Below are 26129 nucleotides of genomic sequence, written 5' to 3'. Positions count from 1 at the left end.
TTGAGATCATTGAATAAGGTAGTTCAAATTTTGTAGAGATGATCCGGTGTAGCTCAGCATCCAATATTTTCAAAGATTGCAGGGAAGGCCTGCATTGTATGCCCTAATCAGAAGACACTGCATGATCGAAATCCACAGATGGATGGAATGTGAAATTAAATTTGTTATAAAGCAGCTCAAATCTTGACGCTGGCCAACAGCAGTGAGGTACTTCATCTCTGAGATTGCAGAGTATTTTTGTGGCAGTGATTCTTTCCCCTGAAGGTGATAATTTTTTTTATGAGATCACCTTCATGCGAGTGTTTTTTTTTAACCTTGTGGACCGTAGATGTACGGTGCCAAAGTGCAAGGGTCTTTTGCCCTTTGCGGGTGTAACATGTTGGCTGTTCCCTTCTGATCTAGTGCAAGTGTTACTTGGCATCAGCTTTTCAAAATTGAGTCTAACAGCCCCTCGTCCAAAAGCTAGTTTTGTGCTGCCAGATCTGAAGTTCAGTCAGAAGGTTGTATTTGTACTTCAATACTCTTATCATTTCCGTACTAGTAAAAGATACGAACATTGATGCCCGTCGGCCGTCCCACCTTACACCTTTGGTGTCAGATCCATGTTTCTGTCTCTATTACTGTTTTTTCTACCCAAATAATAAAGAGATGAATGCTTCCTTCGTCGTATGATTTTTTGGGCCGTCGTACGTTTTATGGGCTTACGACCTTTTCGTAGCTAAGGTTCCCCGTTCAGGCCTGTTTCCTTAATTTTTTCTGAAACACTCAGCTCTCTTCCCCGGCAGCCCCGACGCCTCCCTGCCGAGCGGCGCCACCGCGCGTCCGCGCCACACGGCACACGCCAACCTGCAGCCCCGACGGATCCCTGCCTTGCGCCGCGTCTCCTCGAATCCCCGCAGCAGTCGCCGCCTACCTGTAGCAGCCGCCCCCTCGAATACCCGCAGCCGCCGTCGCCTACTTGCAACCGCGCAGCGTCATCGCTGGTTGTTAGCAGCTGCACAATACTAATTCGGTTTGTGAACTACTTACATAAAGTAAAGAATTCGTACTAATTATATCATTTGACAATTCCCTTCTAAAAATTATAACATCGTTTGACAATATGGAAATTTTGTGGGGATGTAAGATGGCGAAATATTGACCTTTTTTTTTATGCAATAAGATAACGACCATGGTACCCTAAACTTTAACTCTATTCTCATTATATCCAACCTTTGCACCTGGTCTACCGGCACGGGTACACTTACTATATGCATAGAAAGTCAAATTTGGACTTACCGAATTTCATTTCAACCGAATGTCAAATTATGTTGTCTTTTCAATAAACGTGCAGTTTCGCACGTATTATGTTTAATATGAAAGCGAAGAAAACTTAGAGGCCGTGACAACGCACGGGCACTGTACTAATATATACTAAAAAATAAAGGGTTGTCTCAAGTCCCAACTATTTTATTGTTGCCGAATGTAGTTCCCACTTTTGATTATCTCAGGGGCTTTCCCCTGTACCGGGCGGTCAGGGTTTTGGCAAACTGATTTGAATACACAATTTTTTATTTCAATTATGAATAAAATAAAACATTTTTATTTCAATTATATGTGTTTCAAATATACAATTTCAAATCAACTCATTTGAAATATTGATGTTTAGAAAATCATTTAAAAGATATGAATATAATATAAAGATGTGAATTATAGGGAATGAGATTTGTAGAATCTACCAAAGAGTGTCGAAAACTCTTAGAGATTGCTCGAGGCTGAGTGAGCGTACAGGCGTACAGCAAACTGAGGTCAAGCATAGCAACCTCGCCAAAGTGAAATTGAACAAAGTTCAACAGCACTGAGCACTCTGCGGTTGTGGAAATGGAAGCATGTTTACCCCTCAACCCCTTGCTGAGAAAGAAGAAAAAAACGACCACGCTGGGACTCGAACCCAGAATCTCCCGCTCCGGAGGCGAGCGCCTTATCCATTAGGCCACGCGGTCAGCTTGTGTTGGATGGTAAACTTTCTAAACTATGTTTGCAGCAAAAGTTCGACGATATTTTCTAATCATATTGAATCTTTATCATCATTTTTAAATATCTTGTCGTGAGACCTTGCCGTCGCCGTCCTGGCCGGTCGAACGACACGAAGATGCACCTGAGGCAACCATTCTCTCCCGGTTTGGCTGGAAACTGGGAAGAGTTTTTCTGGTATTTTGGTGCTCGATGATCGATCAGTTGGCTGCTTCAGACGTGACGTGCCATTTTGGTGAGCAAACTTTGAATGCTAATTTGATTAAGTTAAGCAATTAGCACGTAGGAGTACATTTCTAAGGGTAAATGCAAGAGGGAGTAACATTTTGGACAAGAAAAATAGAAGAGAATCAACTTGTTTGAGAGAAGATGAACTCGGGAAGGAAGGAGGCAGCAAAACCAATGATTTATTCACAACTGCCGTGCCATTTAAAAACTGAGCTCACTTTTGGCGGCACGCGAGTGAACTTGGTTTGAACTAGTAGCACAACACTGCCTATTTCGTGCCTCTGTCAGTGTTCTACTTGGGTGAGTCCGGTGCCTTTGTCGACTGTGCATCACGCCTTCCGGCCAGCCTGAGGTAATTAAGGCGGGCCATGATCCTCAGTAGGATGCATGCCTCTTTGTCTTAACTCCACGGTAAAATGTGAACTAGTTAAGGGCCGTGTTTTGCAACGGAGATATAAACATCTATCGCTTGACAAGAATGACAAAAAGCAAAAAAGTTGATGTGTAATTACTATTTATCTCATATAATGAGGTATTACTCTTCTGTATATGTAAAAATATTCCAAGTCCTATAGTCACTCATTGTGACAGTGCAGGCGGATAACAAATAACACAAACCGATTTAACGAACAAACATGGGTACGGACTGTTCAGAATTGTACAATATCACCTATTTGAGGCCCAAACACCTAGATAAAGATCTTGTCTCAGAAGTAGGCAACAAGGATGAAGACAAAGGTAAAACGTCGACGTTGATCGTCAGGTCGAACACCTAACCTAATTAACCTTCTACCTTTTGGCTCGACAACCTCGGAGATAACTAACCGATGGTGCCGTAGAATCCAATAGTTTATTTCATTCTCCTCTTGGCTTCACAACCTCAAAGATAGACCATTTCTAACAACACACCATCCATTGCCTTGATAACATACACTTCTGTATCATGTGTGGTGGCCTCCTGTCATATCAAATTCAAGATCAGCCAAGCATTTGAATTGATGTTGGATCACAGTATCACACAATAAACTTACTGGTTTCACGACGATTCAAATCGCTACCAAATATGCATGCGGGCTGATCATCAGTTGCTACGTCATCCTGTTATGAAGATGAATCAAATCCATTCAGTGAAGAGTGAAAATTGGACAAAAAAGAAAGAAAGAAAGGTTGCAGTCATTAAATAGTGCACCTCGGAGTGTTCCTTCTTTTTGGTTGATCTCCTAAGAAAGGCCCCGTGTGCATTTTCCAACTTCTCCACAGGCTTTCCTTTCCTAATGGAACAAACAAATAACCCGAAGATAAAAAAAGATAAAGTATACAACATAGTGCATAAATTAGTCCTTAAAAGGTAAAGTAACAATGAGTCATTTACTTCCATGAATAATAATAGAGACAAGTCAAGAACTCTGTAGGTGTAAATGACGCATAAGATCATAAAATATGATACAGTCAAACATAAGAATAGAAGAAATTTAGTATTGGTTGTTTGCTAAGTGGAAACTATAACACCTCTATGAAATTTAAATCAAGCTAGCAAATTAGCAACTGGTGTATGAATCTTGTAGAGGAGAAAGATTGCAGGATCACAGAAAATAATTGGTAAAGAAGCCTGTAACTTGTTTTAGTTTAACTTTAGTAACCCTCTTAAACTCCACATTTCTTATTAGCTTGCCCCCTCGCTCTGTATGAGAGTTAAGTAGCGCAGAAAATTTGTATTCCTTTACCTATTCGTGTTTTAGTTGCATTCGAGGTTTTCCAGCATCCTGACGATGGATTCTCTGGAAAATTTACATTTTCTGGAAGCTTCTCTTTTATTGGCTTCAACTTGTCATGTAATCCAACCTCTGCAATGGCAAGGCGGATCCGTGAAGCTATCTCATGTGTCAGTCCTGTCTCCTCGCAGAACCTATTCCAGTTCATCTCACAACCATCTCGAGCAGCATCAAGTGTGTAGGAAATAACCGTTTGCTCTTTTATCGGCACTTCTCTACGAAAATAATAGAATACACTATGATGTCAATCTGTGAACTTTCATTTACAGTCAGTGGTGAACTTGAACGAAAACCAACTTACTACAATTTTCTTGAATGAGCACCCTGATTTCTGCCACAGTTCCCATGAAGTAAACTTGGCATCACCCAAGTTCCTTGGAAGATTATTGTTTAGAGGTTTTGAAACAGACATCATATCCTCTACTCCTTATGAATGATCAATTGGATGACTCAACTCATTTGACAATTGTGTGATATTTTGGATAAAAATGCCATTGTAATGCCTGACGAAGTGCTGGAAACAAAAGTTTAGATGTTATGTGAGTAGAAGATGGAAAACAGTGATAAATATTATCGCATTTTACTGGACACTGCAGAAAACCAGTGTTTTTGTTATGGCATGTCATTTGCTAAGTATCATTACTCAGTGATACCTGGGTAACACCATCAATATTTGCCAGCCTAGCTCCAGTAGAAGGCCTAATCTTTGCAAAGTGTCTTAGGGTCTGATCACCGCATATAGCATATCTGAAACAATGGGATTATAGATATCAAATTCAATAATTGTTCCCATAGCTAAACTGCCTACAGGATACAGCCCAAATATTGACATTGGCATTCAACATTTAACTCACGGAGCGGTACCAATATCATGAGCAAGTTTCATCCTGGCGTTTAACAGCATTTGGTAGTCTCAATTCCTCTTGAGAAATTTTTCATGTGACACAAGAAACAACATTACAAATAAACCTCGAATCAAGTGTAAAAAGAAACAAAACAACATGGTGTGGCTGAGAGATGCACAAGGCCGCAAGTCATTACATAGAGTGAAACAATCTACCAAATAATTTCAACCAGAAGTGACAGTTCCTCATAAGAACCTATTCCAAGGTTATAAAACTTGTTGGCTTTCTTTAGCTTGTTCTTCGACTTCATTAGCGATGCATACCGAATGTAGAAAACAACATGGCCGTCACCAATCTGGTTGGCCTCCAGGAACCTAAATATTACCTCGGCATTAGCAAAATTATATATCAATTCATCTCTTCGTCTCTTCAAAGATTATGCCAATTCATCTCTTCGTCTCTTCAAAAATTCAATATCAGTAACTGCACTCATGGAACTTCCAAACAATTGTAAATAAGTATCAGAAGTCGGCTCTAATCGTCCATTCTAACGATTCACATCCAAACAATACCTATGATTATCAACGATTCAGCAAGACTAAACAATACCATGGTTTGCTTTGCAGCACAAATGAACTTTGCAGATTTTTCACACTTCATCACACTTGAGTTAACAAATCTAAACTTTGGTCAAATACTCAAAATGTACTACAGTACCTTGGTGGTGCGCGCGGCGACGATAGTGCCCTCGACTCCTCCTTGGTGGTGCGCGCGGCGCGCTTCTTGGCTGCCTCGGCCCGCTCCAGGCGCAGCTGCTCCTCCTCGCGGCGGTGCACGAGTTCAGCCTCCGTGACCTTGGGAGCCGGTGTGGCGACGCGGACAGCCTTGCCGACGTCGGTCGGTTCTCGTCCGGGCGGGCGGCAGCCTCGGCACGCATCTCGGCCTCGTCCTCGCGCCCCCCGGACTTGCGCCAGTACGAGGAGGAGGCGGATCGGGGCGGGCCGTGTGCGAGGAGGAGGAGGAGGCGGCGCTGGTAGAGAGAGATCGGGGCAGTGGCGGTGCGAGCAGAGGAGGATGTATCGGGCGTGGGTGGGGGGCAGGTCGGGCATCTTCTTGGTTTTTTTCTCGTTGGTTTTTTTTTCGTGCGTCTGCGGGAGGGAGAGGGACGACGTACGATGGACTAACGTAACTGTGAATTAAGGAATAGTAAAGATATGGTGGCTTTGCGTTCGATCCTAGTCATTTTGTTGACACTTTTCTGGTTTCCCCCCCCCCCCCACCCCCCCTCAGATACTTGCTTGCGGCTCTCTATCAGTCATCAGTTTGTTACCTGAAGTTTTCCGAATCTCAAACACATTTCTGAGCAATTTTATCAACATCGGTCCAATCATCATGTATAACCTAAAAACTAAAAGCTGCACTGATATTCCATTCAAGTTGCACATCTGTAAATAGTGCAAAATTCTGGACTTGTAGAGGTGCAAAAAGTTGGCCCTCGGGTACCCTATGACCCTTTTTAGTTCAAACAAATGAACTAGTTCATAAAAAATAATTAAAATCACATCATTTTTTGAAAACCAGCTAGTTCATTTGTTTGAACTAAGGAGGTCGAGGGCTAACTCTACTTACTGGTGTGCGGTTTTCCGTGATAACCAAGAATTAGCAAAAGTGTTTTGTTTGAGCATGATATCAAGTGCTCCCTCTATCCCCATATTAAGTGCCGAAATATTATATCTATCTAAACGATTTTTAGGTATAGATACATCCATATTTGGGCAAATTTGAGTCACTTAATATGGGACGGGGAGAGTACAAAGAATCACACGCGCGAACATGAATAAGTTTGAAGATATGTGTGCCAACTTGCCAAAAGACAATGGATTTTGTGTACCTCACTAATTTAGCTTTTCGATTAATGTTAAAATCAAAGATTATTGTCAACTAAAATCTTACACTTCGTTTGGATGCAGTCATGTACTACTAGAATGTATTACGGCCTGCAATTCGGAATTAGTATTCCTCCTCCCCAATTCCATTGTTTGGTGGTTTGGGAGTTCCCAACCTCCAAGATCTCAACCTTTGCCTGCTAGCTTCCTGGGTCACACGTTATATTTCCAGCGATGGGAAAGCTTGGGAAACAATAGTAAATAATAAATATGGCACCCAATCTCCCAACATTTTTATAGCAAAATTGTAGGAGCTCTAAATTCTGGAAAGATGTTGTGTGGGCTGCAAAATCTGCTAAATTTGGCTATAGATGGGTAGTTGAGGATGGCACCAAAATCAAATTTTGGTAGGATGTATGGTTTGGTTCATCCTCCCTTGTTGTTCAGTTCTGGACTCTTTACATTATTTGTAATGAATGTAATTCCATTATTGTTGATGTCTAGGATGAAGCTCACTAGGAAAACCTTTGATCATTCCATGATGGAGTCATGGTATGCTCTTGAGCAGGTTGCCACTAGTGTGGCACTTGGAGATGACATTAACTCACTAGTCTGGCGGTACACTGCCTCTGGGCTTGATTCTTCTAGCTTACTTTACAGCATAATAAATTTTAGAGGGGTTAAACATGTTTTTATCCCCTCCCTGTGGTCCATCCTCACCCCCCTTGGGTTCAGGTTTTTCTCTAGTTGCTATCACATAATAAACTCATGACTAGAGACAACCTTAAAAAAAAGGAAGATTGAGAAACCCGAAGATTGTGCTCTGAGAAAGAATATATACAACATTTATTCTTTGACTGTGTGTAGTTGCTAGAACTATTTGGGAAGTCATTTCTTCCTTTTTCAACAGTTAGGCACTAATTTTGAGTCCATTGCAAGATTGTGGCTCTCTAATAAGAAACATAATGCTCTGAACTTCATTTGTGCTGCTGTTTTGTGGTGTCTTTGGAAATTTAGAAATAGTATCATCTTTAATCAAACCGCTTGGATAAGTACTAACCAGATTTGGTGGTTAATTCCCCCAAACTATCAAGAAATGGAAACTATCTACAAGGAGGAGATGATGGAGTAGGTCGAGGGTTTATGTACCCTCCTCCGCTCAGTGCTGAAGGCACCCCCTCGTTTCGGCTGGCGCTAGCGGCATTCGAATCTATTGGAGGTAGAATTCTGCCGTTGGCACCCACCTTGGTGATGATCTCCCGGGAAACAATGCTCGGCTCATGCTGATGCTCGCCGGGCTCCCCTGCTGAGTTCGGTGTCTCCATTGGACGTCGGTGGATCTTCCCTATAGAGCCAAAGGCCCCGTCCAGTTCCATTTCATTGAAATGAAACACACAATTCAATTTTACATGATAGCTCAATGAGGATCTTTCCTATAGTCCTCCACCATGAAGAAAAAGACGAAGCTGGCGGCGTCAACAAGCTTTTTTTTGAAAGGCCGCACCAACAAGTTTTTTTTTGAAAACCCGCGCCAACAAGCTTAATTGCAAAGCCCTTCGGCTCGCTAAGGCTAGTCATAGTGGGAGTAACAAATGTGGTAACATAAGTGACAACTAAGCAAATTTGATGATGTGTTATGTTATTAATGAGAAGAGAGAGATTTGTGATAACTAGATACGCTACCATAACATCACACAAATCAAAATAAGATGAATCTACAATCTAATAAATGACACAATGAATGACACCACATATATGTTACTACAAAAACAGTAACTTAAAGTAATAATAAAAACATGGTACTAATTTAAATTACCATGCATCATAACCGGTCTAATTTGTGTACCGGCTGTAATGGAAAGTACTCCCTCCGTCCATATTAACCTCTCCAACCGAACCAGATACCTTTACCTACCGAGCCTCCACTTTCCCCTTCGCGCGTTCCCCTTTCACGCTGTCCAAATTCCCCAATTCGAAACTCGCGCAGCGATTGAATCATGGCGACAAAGTGCGCCGCCGCGGCCGATCTGCCCACCGGCCGCCCCCGCAAGCGGGCTCGGCTTGGCTGGGATGTGGCGCCAGCGACCAAGGTAAACGCCATTTCCCCCGACACCCCTCTCCGCCCCCCGATCTGCCGATCTGGGATGCTTTTGGCTGTCGTATGGCATCGCCGAAGGGTGATTCGCTGGAAATCGTAGATGGGTTAGCTGTAGCATGGTTAGGGTTTAAATCGCCTCTGTATATTTTTTTTGTCCGTGTAGATCTAGCTTTTGTCACAGCTAAGATGTGGCCAGCGTCAGGTTTTGGAAGTGGTGCTGTCTGTGGTTTATGGAATTAGGATGTGCGGACCCTGTTTAGAGCTTCATAGCCTCTGTATTTTTTTTTTTTGGGTGCTGTCGTTCTATCTGATCTGCCTTCTTGGGCTTGAGTGCTTATTTTCGTTCAACACAGCAGGAATTTCTTGAATTAAGCGTGGTCTATAGTTAACTGCATAAATGCATGTTTACTATTTAGATTTTTGTAAATTACTTGGTGGAACTTTATTACGTATTATTATCTAACTTAACTCAGTTCATGAAATGAGAGCTGCCAATAGCATTTTCAGGATATTCTGCCACGTATTAGCTGTGTAAATTTACAGGCACATATGTTTGATAACATGCAGCATATGAATTGTTGCTTTGTTCTTAAATGACTCTTCACTTTGTTTTAATTGGTTCACTTCAGAACATTGGCATCAGATGGGGATTTATTTTATTATATTGTTGCCTGCATGAAAAACATGAGTGGGTCGATGTGTGTAGGCTCAGATAACATTTTGTGGGCAAGAAGTTGGCGATATGACCAGCCTGGTATTGTCATCACATCCTCCGGACCGTACTTGCTCGTCTCTGCTCTCAAAGGGTGTGGCTCGAAATGCTTCCCCTCCTTGGAGAGAAGATGATAAAGATGGCCATTACGTATTTGCTGTTGGAGAGAATTTGACCTCTCGCTGTAATTACACTTGACCATCATTATTGTAGTATAATCACTGTATTTGTGATCATTAGCCTGCTGAAGCTTCATTTTCCATTTTCTCATGTACTTTCAAAGAAAAATGTTTTACTCAATCTAGAGAATTAGAGATGTGGGTTTATGTTTTTGTAATGCAAACATACAGTACTCTTTTAAACTTCTTTTATTCTTGAAAATCACCTTGAAATGCATGATACATTTTTTACAAAAGAAGGTTTGTATAATTAGTTTCATATGTTGACTAATTTTGTTTTTTCTTCATTGGCTCTCCCCCTTTCTCCTGTAGGGTTTTGCTATTTTACTTTATCTCTTTGGTTTTGGGTGATCTATAGTTTGCAAGGTTCTCCATATTGGCTTATTTAATAGCTCAAAAAAATGATGTTAGGTTTTAGTGTTAACACAAACATGTCTATTTGCAAAGTGCATGTCAGACATCTATTATACAATTATCTTTATATGCAGAAATTCTCTGAAATTACGGAATTCATTAAAGGCTCTTTTCTCATATCCCTTTTTCACTATTTTTGCAGACAAAATATTCAGAAAGATGGGCGAAGGTTAGAATTTTCTGACGATCACCAGTATACATTTGTGAAGTTTTCAATTAATCAATTGGTGACACTGAGAACCTGTTAACCTGTTTTAAGGCTCATACTGACCTGCGGACACAACTGCAGGAAAATTCCATTTATGGCTCACAGTAATATCATGATCTCTTTGTTTGTTTAGGTACTTTTGGTCAGGTACTGGAATGTTGGGACAGAGAAAGGAAAGAAATGGTAGCTATTAAAGTTGTTCGTGCTGTAAAGAAATACAGTGATGCAGCAATGATAGAGATTGATGTGCTGCAGAAGCTTGCAAGAAATGATGCTGCCGGAAAACAGTAAGTTACATATATAACTTGTCTCTACAAAATGAAGCTAAAGAAACATGTACATGATGGACTAAATTATGAAATGTTTTTTCAAGTCATATTGCTACTGTAATGAACGGAAGTCACATGCTCGTGAGTGTTTTTGCAGCTGTGTGCAAATACGGAACTGGTTTGACTATCGTAACCATATTTGTATTGTAAGTATATGGTTGATTTACAAAATTTCCCCAACTTGTCTAGTAGACTTGGGGAGTCTAGTCAATCAATAAATTTCGATGACTCAACAGGTCTGCGAGAAGCTTGGCCCAAGCTTATATGACTTTCTGCGGAAAAGTGGCTACCACCCATTTCCAATCGACCTAGTTCGCGAGCTTGGAGAGCAACTTTTGGAATCTGTTGCATGTGTGTAGAGACAGTACTCTGCAAACCTCAAATGTGTTATATTCTTAGATTTGTTTTCTATTAGGATTCTCTTTTTTTTGCTGGTTTTCTTCTCTGTTGTCTTATTCTTCTGGTTATTTTCAAAAGAAAGTGAGTAGATATTTCCAAATTTTCAAATATTTATGCCCTTTTATTTTCTTTGTTCTGATATATGGGTATCTGGTTTTGCGTGTGTCTCTGCATACTCATAGTTTGGTTTCATGTACATGTATTTAATATTTATCGTTTCCTTGTTGCAGTTATGCATGACCTGCAGTTAATTCATACGGATCTTAAACCAGAGAATATCCTCCTTGTTTCTTCAGAGCATACTAAATTACCTGAGAACAAGGTATGTATTACTGTTTGCATAAACTGAAATTCAATCACATGAAGAGGTTTCTTAAAAATCTCACCATTTTCACACTATTTTAGTTCAGTATAGCTATGTGTTAAATACTGGGTTGCTTTATTATGCTCAATATGTACATCTCTAACTATAGGATGGATCATTCTCGAGGAAACTGCCAAAATCTAGCGCCATCAAGTTAATCGACTTTGGTAGCACAACATATGATCACCAAGACTGTAGCTACGTTGTCTCTACTAGGCACTACCGCGCTCCTGAGGTTATTTTGGGTATGGATCTGGACAGAACTGGCTAATTGGCTACAAACATTCTTTTTATTGTCTGTCGAGTATTGGGACTGACTTTTCTTGTTCTGTATTAGGGCATCGATGGAGCTATCCATGTGACATATGGAGCATTGGTTGTATACTCGTTGAGCTTTGCTCGGTATGTGTTTGCCTTCATCTTGTTTGTCTCTGACCTTGTGAGAGCATACATCATTGAATCACTGCACTGAATTTTTACAGGGTGAGACATTATTCCAGACCCATGAGAACTTGGAACACTTGGCGATGATGGAGAGGGTTCTAGGTCCTCTCCCACGGCACATGCTGGAAAGAGCAGAGTATGTTCTAGAATTTTCCACTACCTGCACTGTTGTCAATATTAGTACCTATTTTTGCCTTTTGAGATCAGTTTAAATTTTCTGCCTTGTGAAAATTTAGCCACCAAGCGGAGAAGTACATGAGAAGAGGAAGGTTGAACTGGCCAGAAGGAGCAACAACTAGAGAGAGCATTAGAGCTGTTCTCAAACTGCCTCGCCTCCAGGTAAACAATACAAGGCTGGTGCTTCTTTCCTGTTTCATTTTGTAATTTGTGCCCCTTGGAACTTATGTTGTCCTCTTTGATATGCATCTAACTCCCTGCAGCATCCTATTGCTTACTTTGCTCTTTGTCCTGACCACTTAGATTTTGTGTAATGCAGAACCTCGTGATGCAGAATGTGGATCACTCTGCTGGGGATTTGATTAGTCTGCTGCAGGGCCTTCTGGCGTACGAACCTTCGGATAGGCTGACCGCTCAAGAAGCGTTGAACCATCGTTTCTTCACAAGGCACCGCGAAAGGCGTTCACTATGACCAACGCTGTTATACATACATACACATACATGCGAGATGCTAACGGCTGACCCAAATGCTGACGGGATTGGCGGTGCATTCCTTTGAAACTAGAAGGAGTTGCAGGCAGGAAATAGTACAAGCTTGAGAATCCCAATGCTCCCTGGGTATGAAACAGGGACCATTAGCCAACCCAGTTAAGAATGGAAACATTATGTGTTGTGATTTTATTTGTAGGCGAAAAATGTAGAACTCTCTTGTTGTATTACACCTGTTACAGAATACAGTACACGATCAATCACCAATCAGACGGCACATCTGCGTCTTTATCTTGAGGGAAAAAGTCCCGGCGGCTGACAGGACCCGTGATGAACCCGCGGCAAAACCCGATCTCGATTCAAGTCTGGAATTCCTATTCGGTGATGATTCCTCTCCCCCTCCACTCTACTTTATGCCCAGGTACACCCAGCTGCAGTGCCGCATCGTGCCGGGCTCCTGCGAAGACCGTCTTCGACTGATGGAGGGCCGCCACGTGGAGCTGGAAGATCGCCGGCGACGTCGACGGCACCGGTTCGTCGTTGTTGCCGTCGCGTGCCACGTGGCGCAGCTCAACTCCTCCGAGTGTTGCGGCTCGCTGCCGGAGGTGCTGGTCGCCGGACAGAGTATACCGTTCGAGAGGCTCCACATTGGGCTCCCCGTCCCCAGCCTGCAGGAAGACGGCGTCGTCTACTACCTCGGCAAGATCGACTACAGGGACAGTGAACAGACGGCGTGCGTGGTTGCTGTTGTCATGAGGAACAAGACGGTACGGGAAACGGCCGAGTTCGGAGCCAAAATGACTGTCGGTTTGACCGTTTGGGCTATGGCTATGTTTCCAGTACCATCTCCAGATATCTCAGAGTTGCTCCTCCATGCATGTAATTTGCCGGTGTGTAATTGTATATGCCTCTGATCAAAGGCGTGATCAAATTGTAAACCACTACTGTAGATCATTTTACATCAATTCAAATTCAGGAAGGGGATATTGCACTGTAATAGTATCTCCGTTCCTAGTATAATAAGTTCTATCTTTATAGAGAATGTATCAACATATATAATACTGCCAAATAAGTATCATACGAAAATATATACGCCGTATCATGATGGACTTAAAAAATGATACTCCCTCTGTTCCTTAAACCACGACAAGTATTTAGGAACGGAGGGAGTAATTTAGAGTCGTAAATGTTGGTAGATTTTTCTACAAATTTGATCCAAACTTAAGAAATTTAATTTAGAACAAAGATATGACTTCTTATATTTATGAATGGATGAAGTATATTGGTCCCGAAAAAAAAAACTCACAAATTTTTTACTCCTTCTGTTCTGATAAATGGGGCTGATCTGAGTTTTCATCGTAACCAAGAAACGAAATAACAACTGACCAGCCTGGCCCGGTCGATGATTTTCCCAGTCCGCAATTAATTGGTTTCCCTTTTCTTTAATCGCGGCAAGGCCCACAACTACCAAGTACCCATGCGTGGTTCGTATCGATTGGCAACATACACATGCGTGGCCGATTCTTTGGAGGAAGCAAAGGCCGTTCTCTTCCCAAAGTGTTTTCTACCGGTTCCGCTGCCTAGCGGCAGCATGCACCCAGCCATGTGTTGTCTGCAACCGGCCATGTGCTGCATGCAACCAGTCATATGCTAACACGTGGCATTTTATACCGTATACCAATAAAATATAACATATATCATTGACGGATACCATATAACAATACCACATACCATTGACTGATACTATATAGCAATAACATATACCATTGACTCATAACATATACCAATAATGAGACGGGCCCGGCCCAATGTGTCGCGGTAGGCTCTGCATGCATCGGCACATGGCAGAGCCGGTAGAGTCGTCGTTTTGCTGTTATCTCTTCCTGTAATCAAGGAGCAGTCGGTTTATTTGGTAGGCATGCGCTCAGCCGCTTCGTACGAGGGTAATCAAGAGATCGGTAATGTGGAATCGAGATTTTGGAGAGATCGGCCCGGTATACCAGAACGGAGGAAGTATTTTTTTTAAGAGGCTTAACTCTCACTTACATTATATGTTTGAGAGTTGAATTAGCACGAATCATAGAAGAAGAGAGAGCCAGAGACAAGAACCGTTCTGAAAACCCCAGTAAGCAAATTGCATAGTGCACAACGGCCTTGCAGCATATATACTCCCTCCGTCACATATTAAGTGAAAAAATATTACATGTATGTAGATGCTTTCTGGGTATAGGTACATTCATATTTAGACAAATTTGAGTCACTTAATATGGGATGGAGGGAGTATCATATATAGCACCGTCTTGCAGCCCCAGTTTGTTGACGAATTCTGGCTTGCAAGAACAAATCAATTGAAGAACAAAGAGAACAAAGCCTGGGCCAGATTTTGGATCATAAAATAGAAAATTTTCCACCTTTTATAGAAAATTCGTATAACGAAAATTCAAAAAGAAAACAAAATACGATGAATCAGATTTAGAGGAAGCAAATCAAGAACACACAAAAAAATGGATCTCCATGAAAAATGAACACAAATTTTGGATCCACAAGAATAGCATAACTGCATCCAGACCAAATTTATCAACTTGATCATGCTCTTTGAACGTATAATATACTCCCTCGGTCCCATATTAAGAGATGAAATATTACATGTATCTAGATGCTTTTTGGGTATAGATACGTCCATATTTTGACAAATCTAAGTCATTTAATGTGAGACGGAGGGAATATCTTCCAAGGAAAAGTGAAAGATCGGTATGATCGATTAGAGGGGGGTGGGAGGGTGAATATGTGACTAACAAATTTTACTTTATTTTTCACTTTTATGAGATACAATCAAATAATACAAGGGTTCTCTAAATCTTTTATTTGAAGTGCAACCCTAGTATGATGCATAGCCAACACAAACACAAGCAACAAATATTCAATTGAAAACTTGCATGAATGTAAAGGGGGCGATATGATATCACACGCGGAGACAAAGAATTTGACATGAAGTTCCATCCTTTGGGAGGTTACGTCTTTGCTTGAAGGATTGCTCTACCACAAAGATAGAAATGAAACAAATGCTCACTCTATTCTCCTCTCACAGTACCAATGCAGAGAGCTTTCTATCCCTGAACACATGGATATATATCACCTCAGCCATGAGATCGAGGCTTCAGAAATGTCTGCACTAGAAGCAGTCATTAGTTGTGATGAAGAAAGAGTCAAGTTGGAAAAGGACGCTGAAGTTTTGGCTGCTCAAGTAAGTTTCTGATCACTACATTTTTTGTTTTACTATGACGTTCTTTGAACTTACTCCTTTTGCAATGTCTGCAGTGTTGTACTTATAAGCTTTATCAGTCTTCTGATTTCTGAATATTTGTTCTGACATGTGTCCGTGCTGGCATATTTAGGATGATGGTGGAGGTGAAGCTTTGGAACGCGTGTATGAGCGGTTAGAAGCAATTGATGTATCTACTGGTGAAAAGCGTGCTGCTGAGATTCTGTTTGGCCTGGGTTTTAACAAGCAGATGCAGGCCAAGAAAACTAGGGATTTTTCTGGCGGTTGGCGCATGAGAATTGCATTGGCAAGAGCTCTGTTCATGAATCCAACCATCCTTTTGCTTGATGAGCCTACTAATCATCTTGGCGAGTTTCTCTGCAGCCCATCTTGACTATACATATCTTACCGCATATATCACTATGTTACCGCAATACCGCACATATCACTATGAACTTAGGTTGTTTTTAAAAAAGTAGATTGTCACAGGTCTTGACTATACATATCTTGGCACGTTTGGGTTTTATTTTTTAGTTTGCTGAACCTCACTTAGTTGGGTGTTGGTAGGATGGAATCTAAATTCTGTACTGTTTATTGGCATGCTTCAATTATCTAATGGCCTGGTTTGCCCAAGACGCGCTTCAGTTGATTGGCAGGAAGCGTTGGTATATTATTTGATTCAACTATTGGTCTTTGTTTTCCCATCTCTCATTGACGTTATTACCAAATGTATTTTATCACGTCTAGCGCTTCTATAATTATTATGGTTATCACTTAGCTGTTGTATGCATGTTTTCAGTACCCTGAGAAACTGACACATTTGTGACTGAGGTATTCCTGACAAATGATATCTGAAAAAACACACATCCACTTTCTAAATTAATGTCTGCAACTCTTTGCCACTATTTGCAGATCTTGAGGCGTGTGTCTGGTTGGAAGAAACGCTAAAGAAATTTGAGCGTATACTTGTTGTTATATCACACTCCCAAGACTTTCTAAATGGAGTATGTACGAACATCATACATATGCAGAATAGGAAGCTTAAGCTCTACACTGGTAATTTCGATCAGTATGTCCAAACACGAGCTGAACTGGAAGAAAATCAAATGAAACAGTTCAGATGGGAGCAGGAGCAGATTGCTTCGACGAAGGAGTACATGGCACGTTTTGGTCACGGGTCTGCGAAACTGGCACGGCAGGCTCCAAGTAAAGAAAAAACTGTTGGAATTTTGGGTTAACCGCAAGGTCCAATCTGAAATTAATTCCTGGAAAATTTCAAAACCCCATTCATGCAGTGGGACGAGGAAGTGGGAATAGTCCCACCTTGCTAGTTTAGGGGAAGTTGGACCAATATATAAGGTATATTGGTTCTCACCTCTTGAGCAAGTGAGCAAGGAAAATCCCCACGCGCGCTCCTCCTCCTTCGCTGACCTTGCCACGCGCGCGTGTCACGTTTCGTGGATCGATTTCGAGTTTGAGTTCGAGTTCGAGTTCGATCCGGTGTGGGGCGGGGCGGGGTACCACGCCACAACCCTCTCTCGTTGTTCGCCGCCAACTGTTACTTCATCCCATCGACTGCGTGCACAGATCGTGGGAGAGTAGGCCTCCGGAACCCCGACCTTCGAGATCCTGCTCGGGACCGAGAGACGATCGATAAGGTTTTTGGGGAGCGTTCTCACGCGACTGCTCGCTTCTTCACGTCCCTGTTTCGTCGGCATCTTCATCACCAATGGCCGACGACCTCGGAGATCCCGCGGCTCAGGCTGCCGCTCTAGCTCAGCAGCAGCAGGCTGCCCAACTCCAAGCCCAGGCAACTGCTGCTGCACAGGCGTAGGCGCCGGCGCTGCCCGTTGCCCAGGAGGTAGTCAAGGCTGCTGCTGCCGACGTGAACATCGACGCCGCCGGACTCGTCACCGACCTCAACAAACAAACACAACAAAATAGTATAACACCGTACGTAATCTGCTCTTTCTTGTTGATTTTGATTAGTAGTTCTATTATTCATGGTGTGAAATTAGATGAGTTTTATTGCTGTGCGTTGCTATTTAGTTTGTCTAGTTTGCATGATATAATATGCTACATGTTTTATACATTGTTTTTCTGGATTAAATATTCATCGAAATTACCTAATTATTCAACAATCCAAAAACCTTATTCGTGTAGGCAATTTTCAATGTCTCAATTTGCTGTCGCATTGAAACCACCTGTGTTTACTGGACTGCACTTTAAGAGGTGGCAGTATAAATGTCATATGTGGATCGTGGCTATGGGCGCATGGTGGGCGGTACAACACGGGAAGACTCAAACAATTATTCCTCAGCAGTTGTATGTTGAGATTTGTGTTGTAGTCGTCGGTGCGATCTGTAATGTGCTGGGAGATAAGCTCGTTGATGCTTATCTGCACTATCAGGATGCCAAAGAGTTGTGGGATGCGCTCGATGCTAAGTTTGGCGCATCTGACGCTGGCAGTGAGCTGTACGTCATGGAGCAGTTCTTTGACTATAAGATGATTGCAAACCGATCTGTAGTGGAACAAGCTCATGAGTACTGACTATGGCTAAGAAACTTGAGCAATTCAAGTGTCCACTACCCGACAAGTTTGTCGCCGGGGGCATCATCGCCAAGCTTCCTCCCTCGTGGAAGAACTTTGCTACTTCACTAGAACACAAGAGACAAGAAATCTCTGTGAAGAACCTGATTGGGACTCTTGATGTTGAGGAGAAGGTGAGAGCAAAAGATGCTGGCCCCAAAGACAACACACAAGAGGGTACGTCCACTGCCAACATGGTTCAGAGGAACAACCACAACAACAGTAACAACAAGGGAAAGGGAAAGACATTCAACAATGCTGGTCCAAAGAACAGTACCACTTTCAAGAAGAAGAAGAAAGGAGGCAACAAGGACAAGGATCCTTGCTTTGTGTGCGGAGGACTCGGCCACTGGGCAAGTAACTGCAAGGAGCGCAAAGGAGGACAGATTCGGCAAAAATTTGCTAATTTGACCATTGGCAACAATGAAGATGCAGGCGGGTATGGTAATTTATTTACTGTATTTTCTGTATGTCAGTCCACCGATTGATGGGTCGATACAGGTGCAACTATTCATGTTTGTGCTGATATTTCCTTGTTTTCTTCATATCAGGCCATCAGCTCCTCAGTGATGATGGGGAATGGCGCCCATGCTTCTGTTCATGGTGTTGGCACGGTGGATCTGAAGTTTACTTCGGGAAATATCGTGCAGCTGAGGAACGTGCAGCATCTGCCCTCCATTCAGAAGAATCTTGTTAGTGGATCCCTCCTTTGCAAGGACGGATTTAAGTTAGTGTTTGAGTCCGATAAAGTTATTGTGTCTAAGTATGGACAATTTATTGGTAAAGGTTATGAGTGCGGAGGCTTGTTCCGCTTATTGAAAGGGCATTTCTCTCCTAGTTAATTTTGGTGGTGATGACAACGTGTGTTGTGGACTAATCGTGCGTTAAGTATTTCAGATTTGATATCAAATGGCGCAAAACGATTCGATGCCCTCAAGTTGGAAAATGAAGAGTAGTGGAGTTTTAGCGGCCTTTTCGGTTATTGAGTCATAGGAACTCCGTACTATTAAGAGGGAGGCCACATGGGAAGGTAATGGGTGAATCGCTTTTCACGTACACAAACAAACATCTTGGATTCACATAAAGCCTACCCAAAAAGTGAGAGAGAACCAACTCTAGAACCTAATTGGTGTGCATTTGCCTGCTCAGGTCCGAAAGTTCCGGTGGGGTTCCGGTACCACGGAACTTCCGCCCAACCTCCGGACCAGGTCCGCAACGCTACTGGAATCCATTGTGGATTTTCGAAAGTTGAGCCGGAACAGGGTCGGAACTTCCGATGGCCAGCGGAAGTTCCGCCACTGGAACTCGCAGTGCATAACGGTTAGATTTTGAGGAGTTCAAATAGATACCCCTTCGTCCCCAACGGGTTTCTTGCCCGAGCACGAAGCAAAGAACAGCCCCCTCTCTCCCAAGAACTCCCTAAGCTTCATTCTACTAGATGTACCTCCATAAAGCTTCCCCTTGTTGATTCTTTGAGGATTGGAGGAGAAGACCTAGATTTAGGGTTTCACCAAGTCACAAAGTTGATTCCCCTTGTTTCTCTTGTGGATTTCATTTCTCTTGGGCATTTGGGAGCCCTAGACGAAAGTGGTTGCCTTGAGCTCTTCCCTTGGGGATTGTGGAGCTTGAGGATTGGATTGGGAGCCTCCAATTGAGTTGTGGAGCTAGCCCCGGTCAAGTTTGTAAAGGTTCGGTCTTCGCCTTCAAGGAAGCCATTAGTGGAGCTCACTCACCTTTGTGGTGCCGTGAGAGGAGAATAGAGCGAGCCTTTGTGGCGTCTCTACCATTGTGGTAGAGCACTCCTCCAAACGGAGACATACACCTACCCCAATCGGTGGAACTCCGGTGAAATCTACGTCTCTCGCGTGGTATCCATTCTTACCCTTTACATTCTTGTTATCTAGTTGCTTCGGCTATTGCACTTCATCCTAGGGTTGCATTACCTTTAGAGAATTTAGTAAACCCTAGGTTAAGTGTTTGTATCTTTCTAGAAAAGAAAAAGAAAAGGATTAAAATTTGTTAGTCGCCTATTCACCTCCCCCCTCTAGTCGACCATACCGATCTTTCACTTATCCCTTTCGGATTTTTGTAATAAGGTCGTGAAGAGCGTCAATTCTATTAATAATGAGTCTAATGTTTGGCATTCACGACTTTGTCACATTAATTTTGGTTGCATGACGCGATTAGCAAATCTGAATTTAATCCCTAAAATCACTGTGGCTAAAGGTTTGAAGTGCCAGGTTTGTGTGCAAGCGAAGCAGCCTCGCAAGCCTCACAAGGCTGCTGAGGAGAGGAACCTAGCACCGTTAGAGCTCATACATTCTGATCTTTGTGAGATGAACGGTGTATTAACCAAAGGTAAAAACGTTACTTTATGACTTTCATTGATGATGCGACTAGATTCTGTTATGTGTATTTATTAAAATCAAAAGATGAAGCATTGCATTATTTTAAGATCTATAAAGCTGAAGTCGAGAATCAACTTGAGAAGAAAATTAAACGTTTGCGGTCTGACCACGGTGGAGAATATTTCTTCAGTGAGTTTAATTCATTTTGTGAGGAACATGGCATAGTCCATGAGAGGACGCCTCCCTATTCGCCCAGTCAAACGGGGTTGCTGAGAGAAAAAACCGCACGCTAACTGACTTGGTCAACGCCATGTTAGACACTGCTGGTTTATCCAAGGCATGGTGGGGGAGACGCTATTGACTTCGTGTCATGTCCTAAATCGTGTTCCCACAAAAGATAAAGAAGTCACCCCATACGAGCTATGGGAAAAGAAGAGACTCGCACTTTCTTACTTACGGACTTGGGGTTGTTTGGCGAAAGTCAATGTGCCAATTATCAAGAAACGTAAGCTTGGACCAAAAACCGTTCATTGTTCTTTCTTGGCTATGCACTTCAGAGTGTTGGCTATAAATTGTTGGTTGTAAATTCTGGAGTACCTGACATGAGCGTCGGTACAATTATGGAGTCCAGGGATGCTACATTTTTTGAGGACATATTTCCCATGAGAGATATGCATAGCACATCTAGCGAGGATCATGATGTATCTGCTGAACCCGTCAGTTCAGAGAAACATCAGGATCATGGTGTAGCTCCTGAACCCGCCATCCCAGTGGAAAATCTTGAACAAACACTTGATGAGATTCCTGAGGAGTATGACAATGAAGCCCCTATTAGGGGTAAGCGACAAATGATTGCTAAATCCTTTGGTGATGATTTCATTGTGTACCTTGTGGATGACACCCCTAAAACCATCAATGAGGCCTTTGCGTCTCCGGATGCAGACTATTGGAAGGAAGCCATTCGTAGTGAGATGGATTCTATCATGGCTAATGGTACTTGGGAGGTCGTTGACCGTCCGTACGGGTGCAAACCAGTAGGATGCAAGTGGATATTCAAGAAAAAGCTTAGGCTTGATGGTACTATTGAGAAGTACAAGGCGCGGCTTGTGGCCAAGGGTTTTACCCAGAAAGAAGGTGAAAATTTCTTTGATACTTACTCACCTGTAGCTCGATTGACCACAATCAGAGTATTACTATCACTGGCTGCCTCATATGGTCTGATCGTCCATCAAATGGACGTTAAGACAGCTTTCCTTAACGGAGAGTTGGACGAGGAAATTTACATGAACCAGCCAGATGGATTTGTAATAAAGGGTCATGAAGGAAAAGTGTGTAAGTTACTAAAGTCTCTATATGGCCTGAAACAAGCTCTTAAGCAATGGCATGAGAAGTTTGATAAAACTTTAATATCTGTCGACTTTGTTGTAAACAAAGCTGACAAATGTGTATACTACCGCCATGGTGGGGGTGAGAGAGATATACTTTGTTTGTATGTCGATGACATACTAATATTTGGGACTAACCTCAAAATGATTGAAGAGGTTAAGACTTGCTTGTTGAAGTGCTTTGACATGAAAGACTTTGGTGTAGCTGATGTTATTCTGAACATCAAGCTCGTGAGAGGCGATCATGGTGAGATCACTTTGTTGCAATCTCACTATGTGGAAAAGATCTTGAGTCGTAAACCTTCTCCAACTCCTTATGATCCAAGCGTTCTGCTTTGAAAGAATCACAGAATTGGAAGAGACCAACTGAGATATTCTCAGATTATTGGTTCGCTCATGTATTTGGCTAGCGCAACTAGACCTGACATCTCTTTTGCTGTGAGCAAACTGAGTCAGTTCAATAAGAATCCGGGAGATGATCATTGGAGTGCACTCGAGAGGGTCATGCGCTATCTAAAGGGCACAATGAGCTATGGTATACAATATACTGGTACCCCAAAGTACTTGAGGGTTATAGTGATTCAAATTGGATACATAATGTTGATGAGCTAAAGGCCACGAGTGGATATGTGTTCACACTCAGAGGGGGCGCTGTTTCATGGAAGTCTTGCAAGCAAACGATTTTAACCAGATCAACAATGGAAGCAGAACTTTCAGCATTAGATACATCCACGGTTGAAGCCGACTGGCTTCGTGAGCTCTTGATGGATTTGCCGATTGTTGAAGTTCTAACACAGAAAACTGACAATTCAAGATTTGTCCAGTGTTCAGTTGTGCGTGAGTGAAGCTATTTGTTTAGGTGGATGTTCAACCTTAACCAGTCTCCACTGAAACGCTGGTATATCAAAAACAGAGTTTTGGATCAATGGCAATTTTATGTGCTTATGAGATATTGTGGAGAATTGTTGGAATTTTGGGTTAGGCCCAAGGCCCAATCTAACATTAATTCCTGGAAAATCTCAAAAGCCATTCATGGAGTGAGATGAGAAAGTGGGAATAGTCCCACCTTGCTAGTTTAGGGGGAGTTGGACCAATATATAAGGTATGTTGGTTCTCACCTCTTGAGTAAGTGAACTAGGGAAATCCCCACGCGCGCTCCTCCTCCTCCTCCTCCGCTCGCCTTGCCTCGACGCGCGCGCGCCGCTTTTCATGGATCGATTTCGATTTCGAGCCGGGGCGGGGCGGGGCGGGGCGGGGCGGGGTCGTGCTTATCTTTTTGGCAGTCGGAATCCGTTGCGGACGCGTAACAAATCTCGATAATTGCGGAGTCGGTTTTGGTTTCCTAAACCGAACCGAAGCCGTGCCTATATAATAAGACGACCGCGGCCTCCGGACGTACAACGCCACAACCCTAGCCATCATGCCCACGATCCAATCTCGTTGTTCGCCGCGAACTGCTACTTCATCCCGTCGACTGCGTGCACAGATCACCGAGAGAGCAGGCCTCCGGAACCCCGACCTTCGAGATCCTGCCCGAGAGACAGTCGATAAGATTTTTGGGGAGCGTTCTCACGCGACTGCTCGCTTCTTCATGTCCCTGTTTCGTCGGCATCTTCATCACCAATGGCCGACGACTTCGGAGATCCCGCGGATCAGGCTACCGCTCTATCTCAGCAGCAGCAGGCTGTCCAACTCCAAGCACAGCAGCAGGCTGCCCAACTCCAAGACTAGGCAACTACTGCGGACAGGCGCAAGCGCAGGCGCTGGCCGCTGCCCAGGAGGTAGTCAAGGCTGCTGCTGCTGCCGACGTGAACATCGACGCCGCCGGACTCGTCACCGATCTCAACAAACAAACACAACAAAAGAGTACAGCACCGTACGTAATCTGCTCTTTCTTGTTGATTTTGATTAGTAGTTCTATTATTCATGTCGTGAAATTAGATGGGTTTTATTGATGTGCGTTGCTATTTAATTTGTTTAGTTTGCATGATATAATATGCTACATGTGTTTTATACATTGTTTTTTGATTAAATATTCATCGAAACTATCTAATTATTAAAAAAAACACTAGCTAAGATGGAGCGCGGTGGGCTGACAGAGATGGTTGCAAGGGAGGATACTGACATTCCGCTTTACAGATGTTGGCAATCTCCCACCACCGGTGCTGCAGTTTGTTGAAGTGACTTTTGGGTACACAGAGGATAACCTGATCCACAAGAAGCTTGATTTTGGTGTTGACCTTGACTCTAGAGTTGCACTAGTTGGTCCCAACGGGGCGGGGAAAAGCACACTTCTGAAGCTGATGACTGGCGAGCTGGTACCACTGGACGGTATGGTGAGGCGGCACAACCACTTACGGATCGCGCAGTTCCACCAGCATCTGGCGGAGAAGCTGGACCTGGACCTTTCGGCCCTGCAGTACATGATGAATGAATACCCAGCTGGTAACGGGGAGGAGAGGATGAAGGCGGCGATTGGCAGGTTTGGGCTGTCTGGAAAAGCGCAGGTGATGCCAATGAGGAACCTGTCAGACGGGCAGAGGAGCCGTGAGATCTTCGCATGGAGGGAGCCGCAGCAGCTGCTGCTGGACGAGCCGACAAACCATCTGGACATCGAGACGATCGACTCGCTGGGGGAGGCGCTGAATGAGTGGGACGGTGGGTTGGTGCCGGCGAGCCGCGACACAAAGGTGTGGTGATCTCCACCGGTGACTCTCTTGAAGCTGGGACGCCGAAACCTTTGTAAACCAGGAGAAGGACACCATTTTACAGCCGAATTGGAGGCTTCTTCTTCAATCCTTGAGTACCAACACGAAGGATAAACGTTCCATCTAGGATTCTTAAAAACCCAAGAGTAACAAGATGAACGGAGGAAAATGAGAGAAATCAACTTTTGATTTGGTGAAACCCTAGATCAAGACTCTTCTCTCTTAATCCTCAAAGTATTAGGAAAGGGGAGGCACTGCAAAAGGAGATCTTGAAGAAATTGGAGCTTAATAATGGTGGAGAATGGAGGGGGCTCGGGCTTATAACAGACGGGGAAGAAAACCACCTTTTATAGAGGCCCTAATTTCTAAACGTTATTTGATGCGCCAGGTAGAGAGATACCACCGCCCTGGGACGGGCGGTACTATGGCTGAGGGTAGTTCTGCCCTAGTACCGTCCTGGTGTCGCTTGACATCAGTACCATTTTTAATGCTTAGCGGTACCAGCCCAGTACTAGACCGGTACTACCGACCCGGGAGGGGGGGGGGGTACTGTCGGCCTGGCAGCACACATCTACACATTAGGCATTTTTCTTTGGCTCCCTCATTTCTCACCAATGGGTCCGGCTATATGTGGGTGCAAAATGGGTAATATGTGTCGTGAAGTTGATTAACCCAAACCTTTCCCACATGGACTCTCTCTTAACACTAAGAATTTCTATGACTCGATATAAATAAAAAGTCGTGAGTTCTTCTACATTTCTTTCCTTTTTAAGGATCCACAATCGCCTTACGCATTTAATATCACATTTGAAATCACTTAACGCACGATTAGTCCACATGTCATACTGTTATTAACAACAAAACACATCGGGATAAAACCGCCCTTTCAGAAGGAAAGATTATAATAGGTCGGCACTACTACATAATCAATTGTTTCTGACGTGTCAGAAACCACTAGGCTGACGCAAATGGGACGTGTCACTAATCAATTGTCAGAGACGACTCGGAACTTCTGACGCGTCAAAAAGCATCGCAGGTAGGAAAAATCTTTTGACGCTTCTTCCGGGACACGTGTCAGGATTAGTCTTCTGCGAGCCCGAGCCATATCGGGGTATTTTTTGCTGACTCTTTTTGGGCCGTAAGAAGCGTCAGAGCTGGTCCTTTGACGCCTTGTTGAACAAGAAGCGTTAGTGATGGTTGTTATGAGATTTTATTCGCAGGGAAACATTGAGCCAATTTGAATTTCGTTCATTGCATGCAATATGTGCTTCATTTCATA

At 43.2% G+C, this 26129-nt stretch overlaps 1 protein-coding gene, 1 non-coding gene and 1 pseudogene across 3 annotated transcripts; 2 read left to right on the top strand and 1 right to left on the bottom strand.

Annotated features, from left to right (window-relative positions):
• Positions 1 to 1909: 1909 nt before the first annotated feature.
• TRNAR-CCG lies at positions 1910 to 1982 on the bottom strand. Its single transcript has one exon. It is a non-coding gene; the product is annotated as a tRNA-Arg (tRNA).
• A 6652-nt stretch (positions 1983 to 8634) lies between these two features.
• On the top strand, positions 8635 to 12834 carry LOC100823627 (serine/threonine-protein kinase AFC1). Of its 2 annotated transcripts, XM_003578616.4 has the most exons (12): positions 8635 to 8834; positions 9549 to 9738; positions 10290 to 10316; positions 10489 to 10642; positions 10782 to 10830; positions 10921 to 11035; positions 11314 to 11405; positions 11557 to 11692; positions 11785 to 11849; positions 11930 to 12027; positions 12128 to 12230; positions 12388 to 12834. In XM_003578616.4, the coding sequence occupies exons 1-12, from the start codon at positions 8742 to 8744 to the stop codon at positions 12538 to 12540; spliced, it is 1275 nt and encodes a 424-aa protein (XP_003578664.1). In that variant the 5' UTR covers positions 8635 to 8741; the 3' UTR covers positions 12541 to 12834. The 2 variants fall into 2 exon arrangements, with proteins under 2 accessions (XP_003578664.1, XP_010238524.1); XM_010240222.3 differs by lacking the exon at positions 9549 to 9738 and having other exon boundaries at positions 8703 to 8834.
• A 2823-nt stretch (positions 12835 to 15657) lies between these two features.
• LOC100846234 lies at positions 15658 to 24841 on the top strand (annotated as a pseudogene).
• The last annotated feature ends 1288 nt before the right edge of the window (positions 24842 to 26129 follow it).

The sequence above is a fragment of the Brachypodium distachyon genome, chromosome 4 (assembly GCF_000005505.3).
Source record: "Brachypodium distachyon strain Bd21 chromosome 4, Brachypodium_distachyon_v3.0, whole genome shotgun sequence".
NCBI lineage: Eukaryota > Viridiplantae > Streptophyta > Magnoliopsida > Poales > Poaceae > Brachypodium > Brachypodium distachyon.
This window is presented reverse-complemented; position numbering and strand designations above follow the sequence as displayed.

What these genes read in the sequence shown, in the direction of transcription:
- LOC100823627 (XM_003578616.4), top strand. Translation starts at nt 8,742, where the DNA reads ATGGCGACAAAGTGCGCCGCCGCGGCCGATCTGCCCACCGGCCGCCCC. An exon ending in AGAGAATTTGACCTCTCGCT is followed by an intron (nt 9,739 to 10,289) that starts GTAATTACACTT and finishes CTATTTTTGCAG; the next exon opens with ACAAAATATTCAGAAAGATG. An exon ending in AATGATGCTGCCGGAAAACA is followed by an intron (nt 10,643 to 10,781) that starts GTAAGTTACATA and finishes GTGTTTTTGCAG; the next exon opens with CTGTGTGCAAATACGGAACT.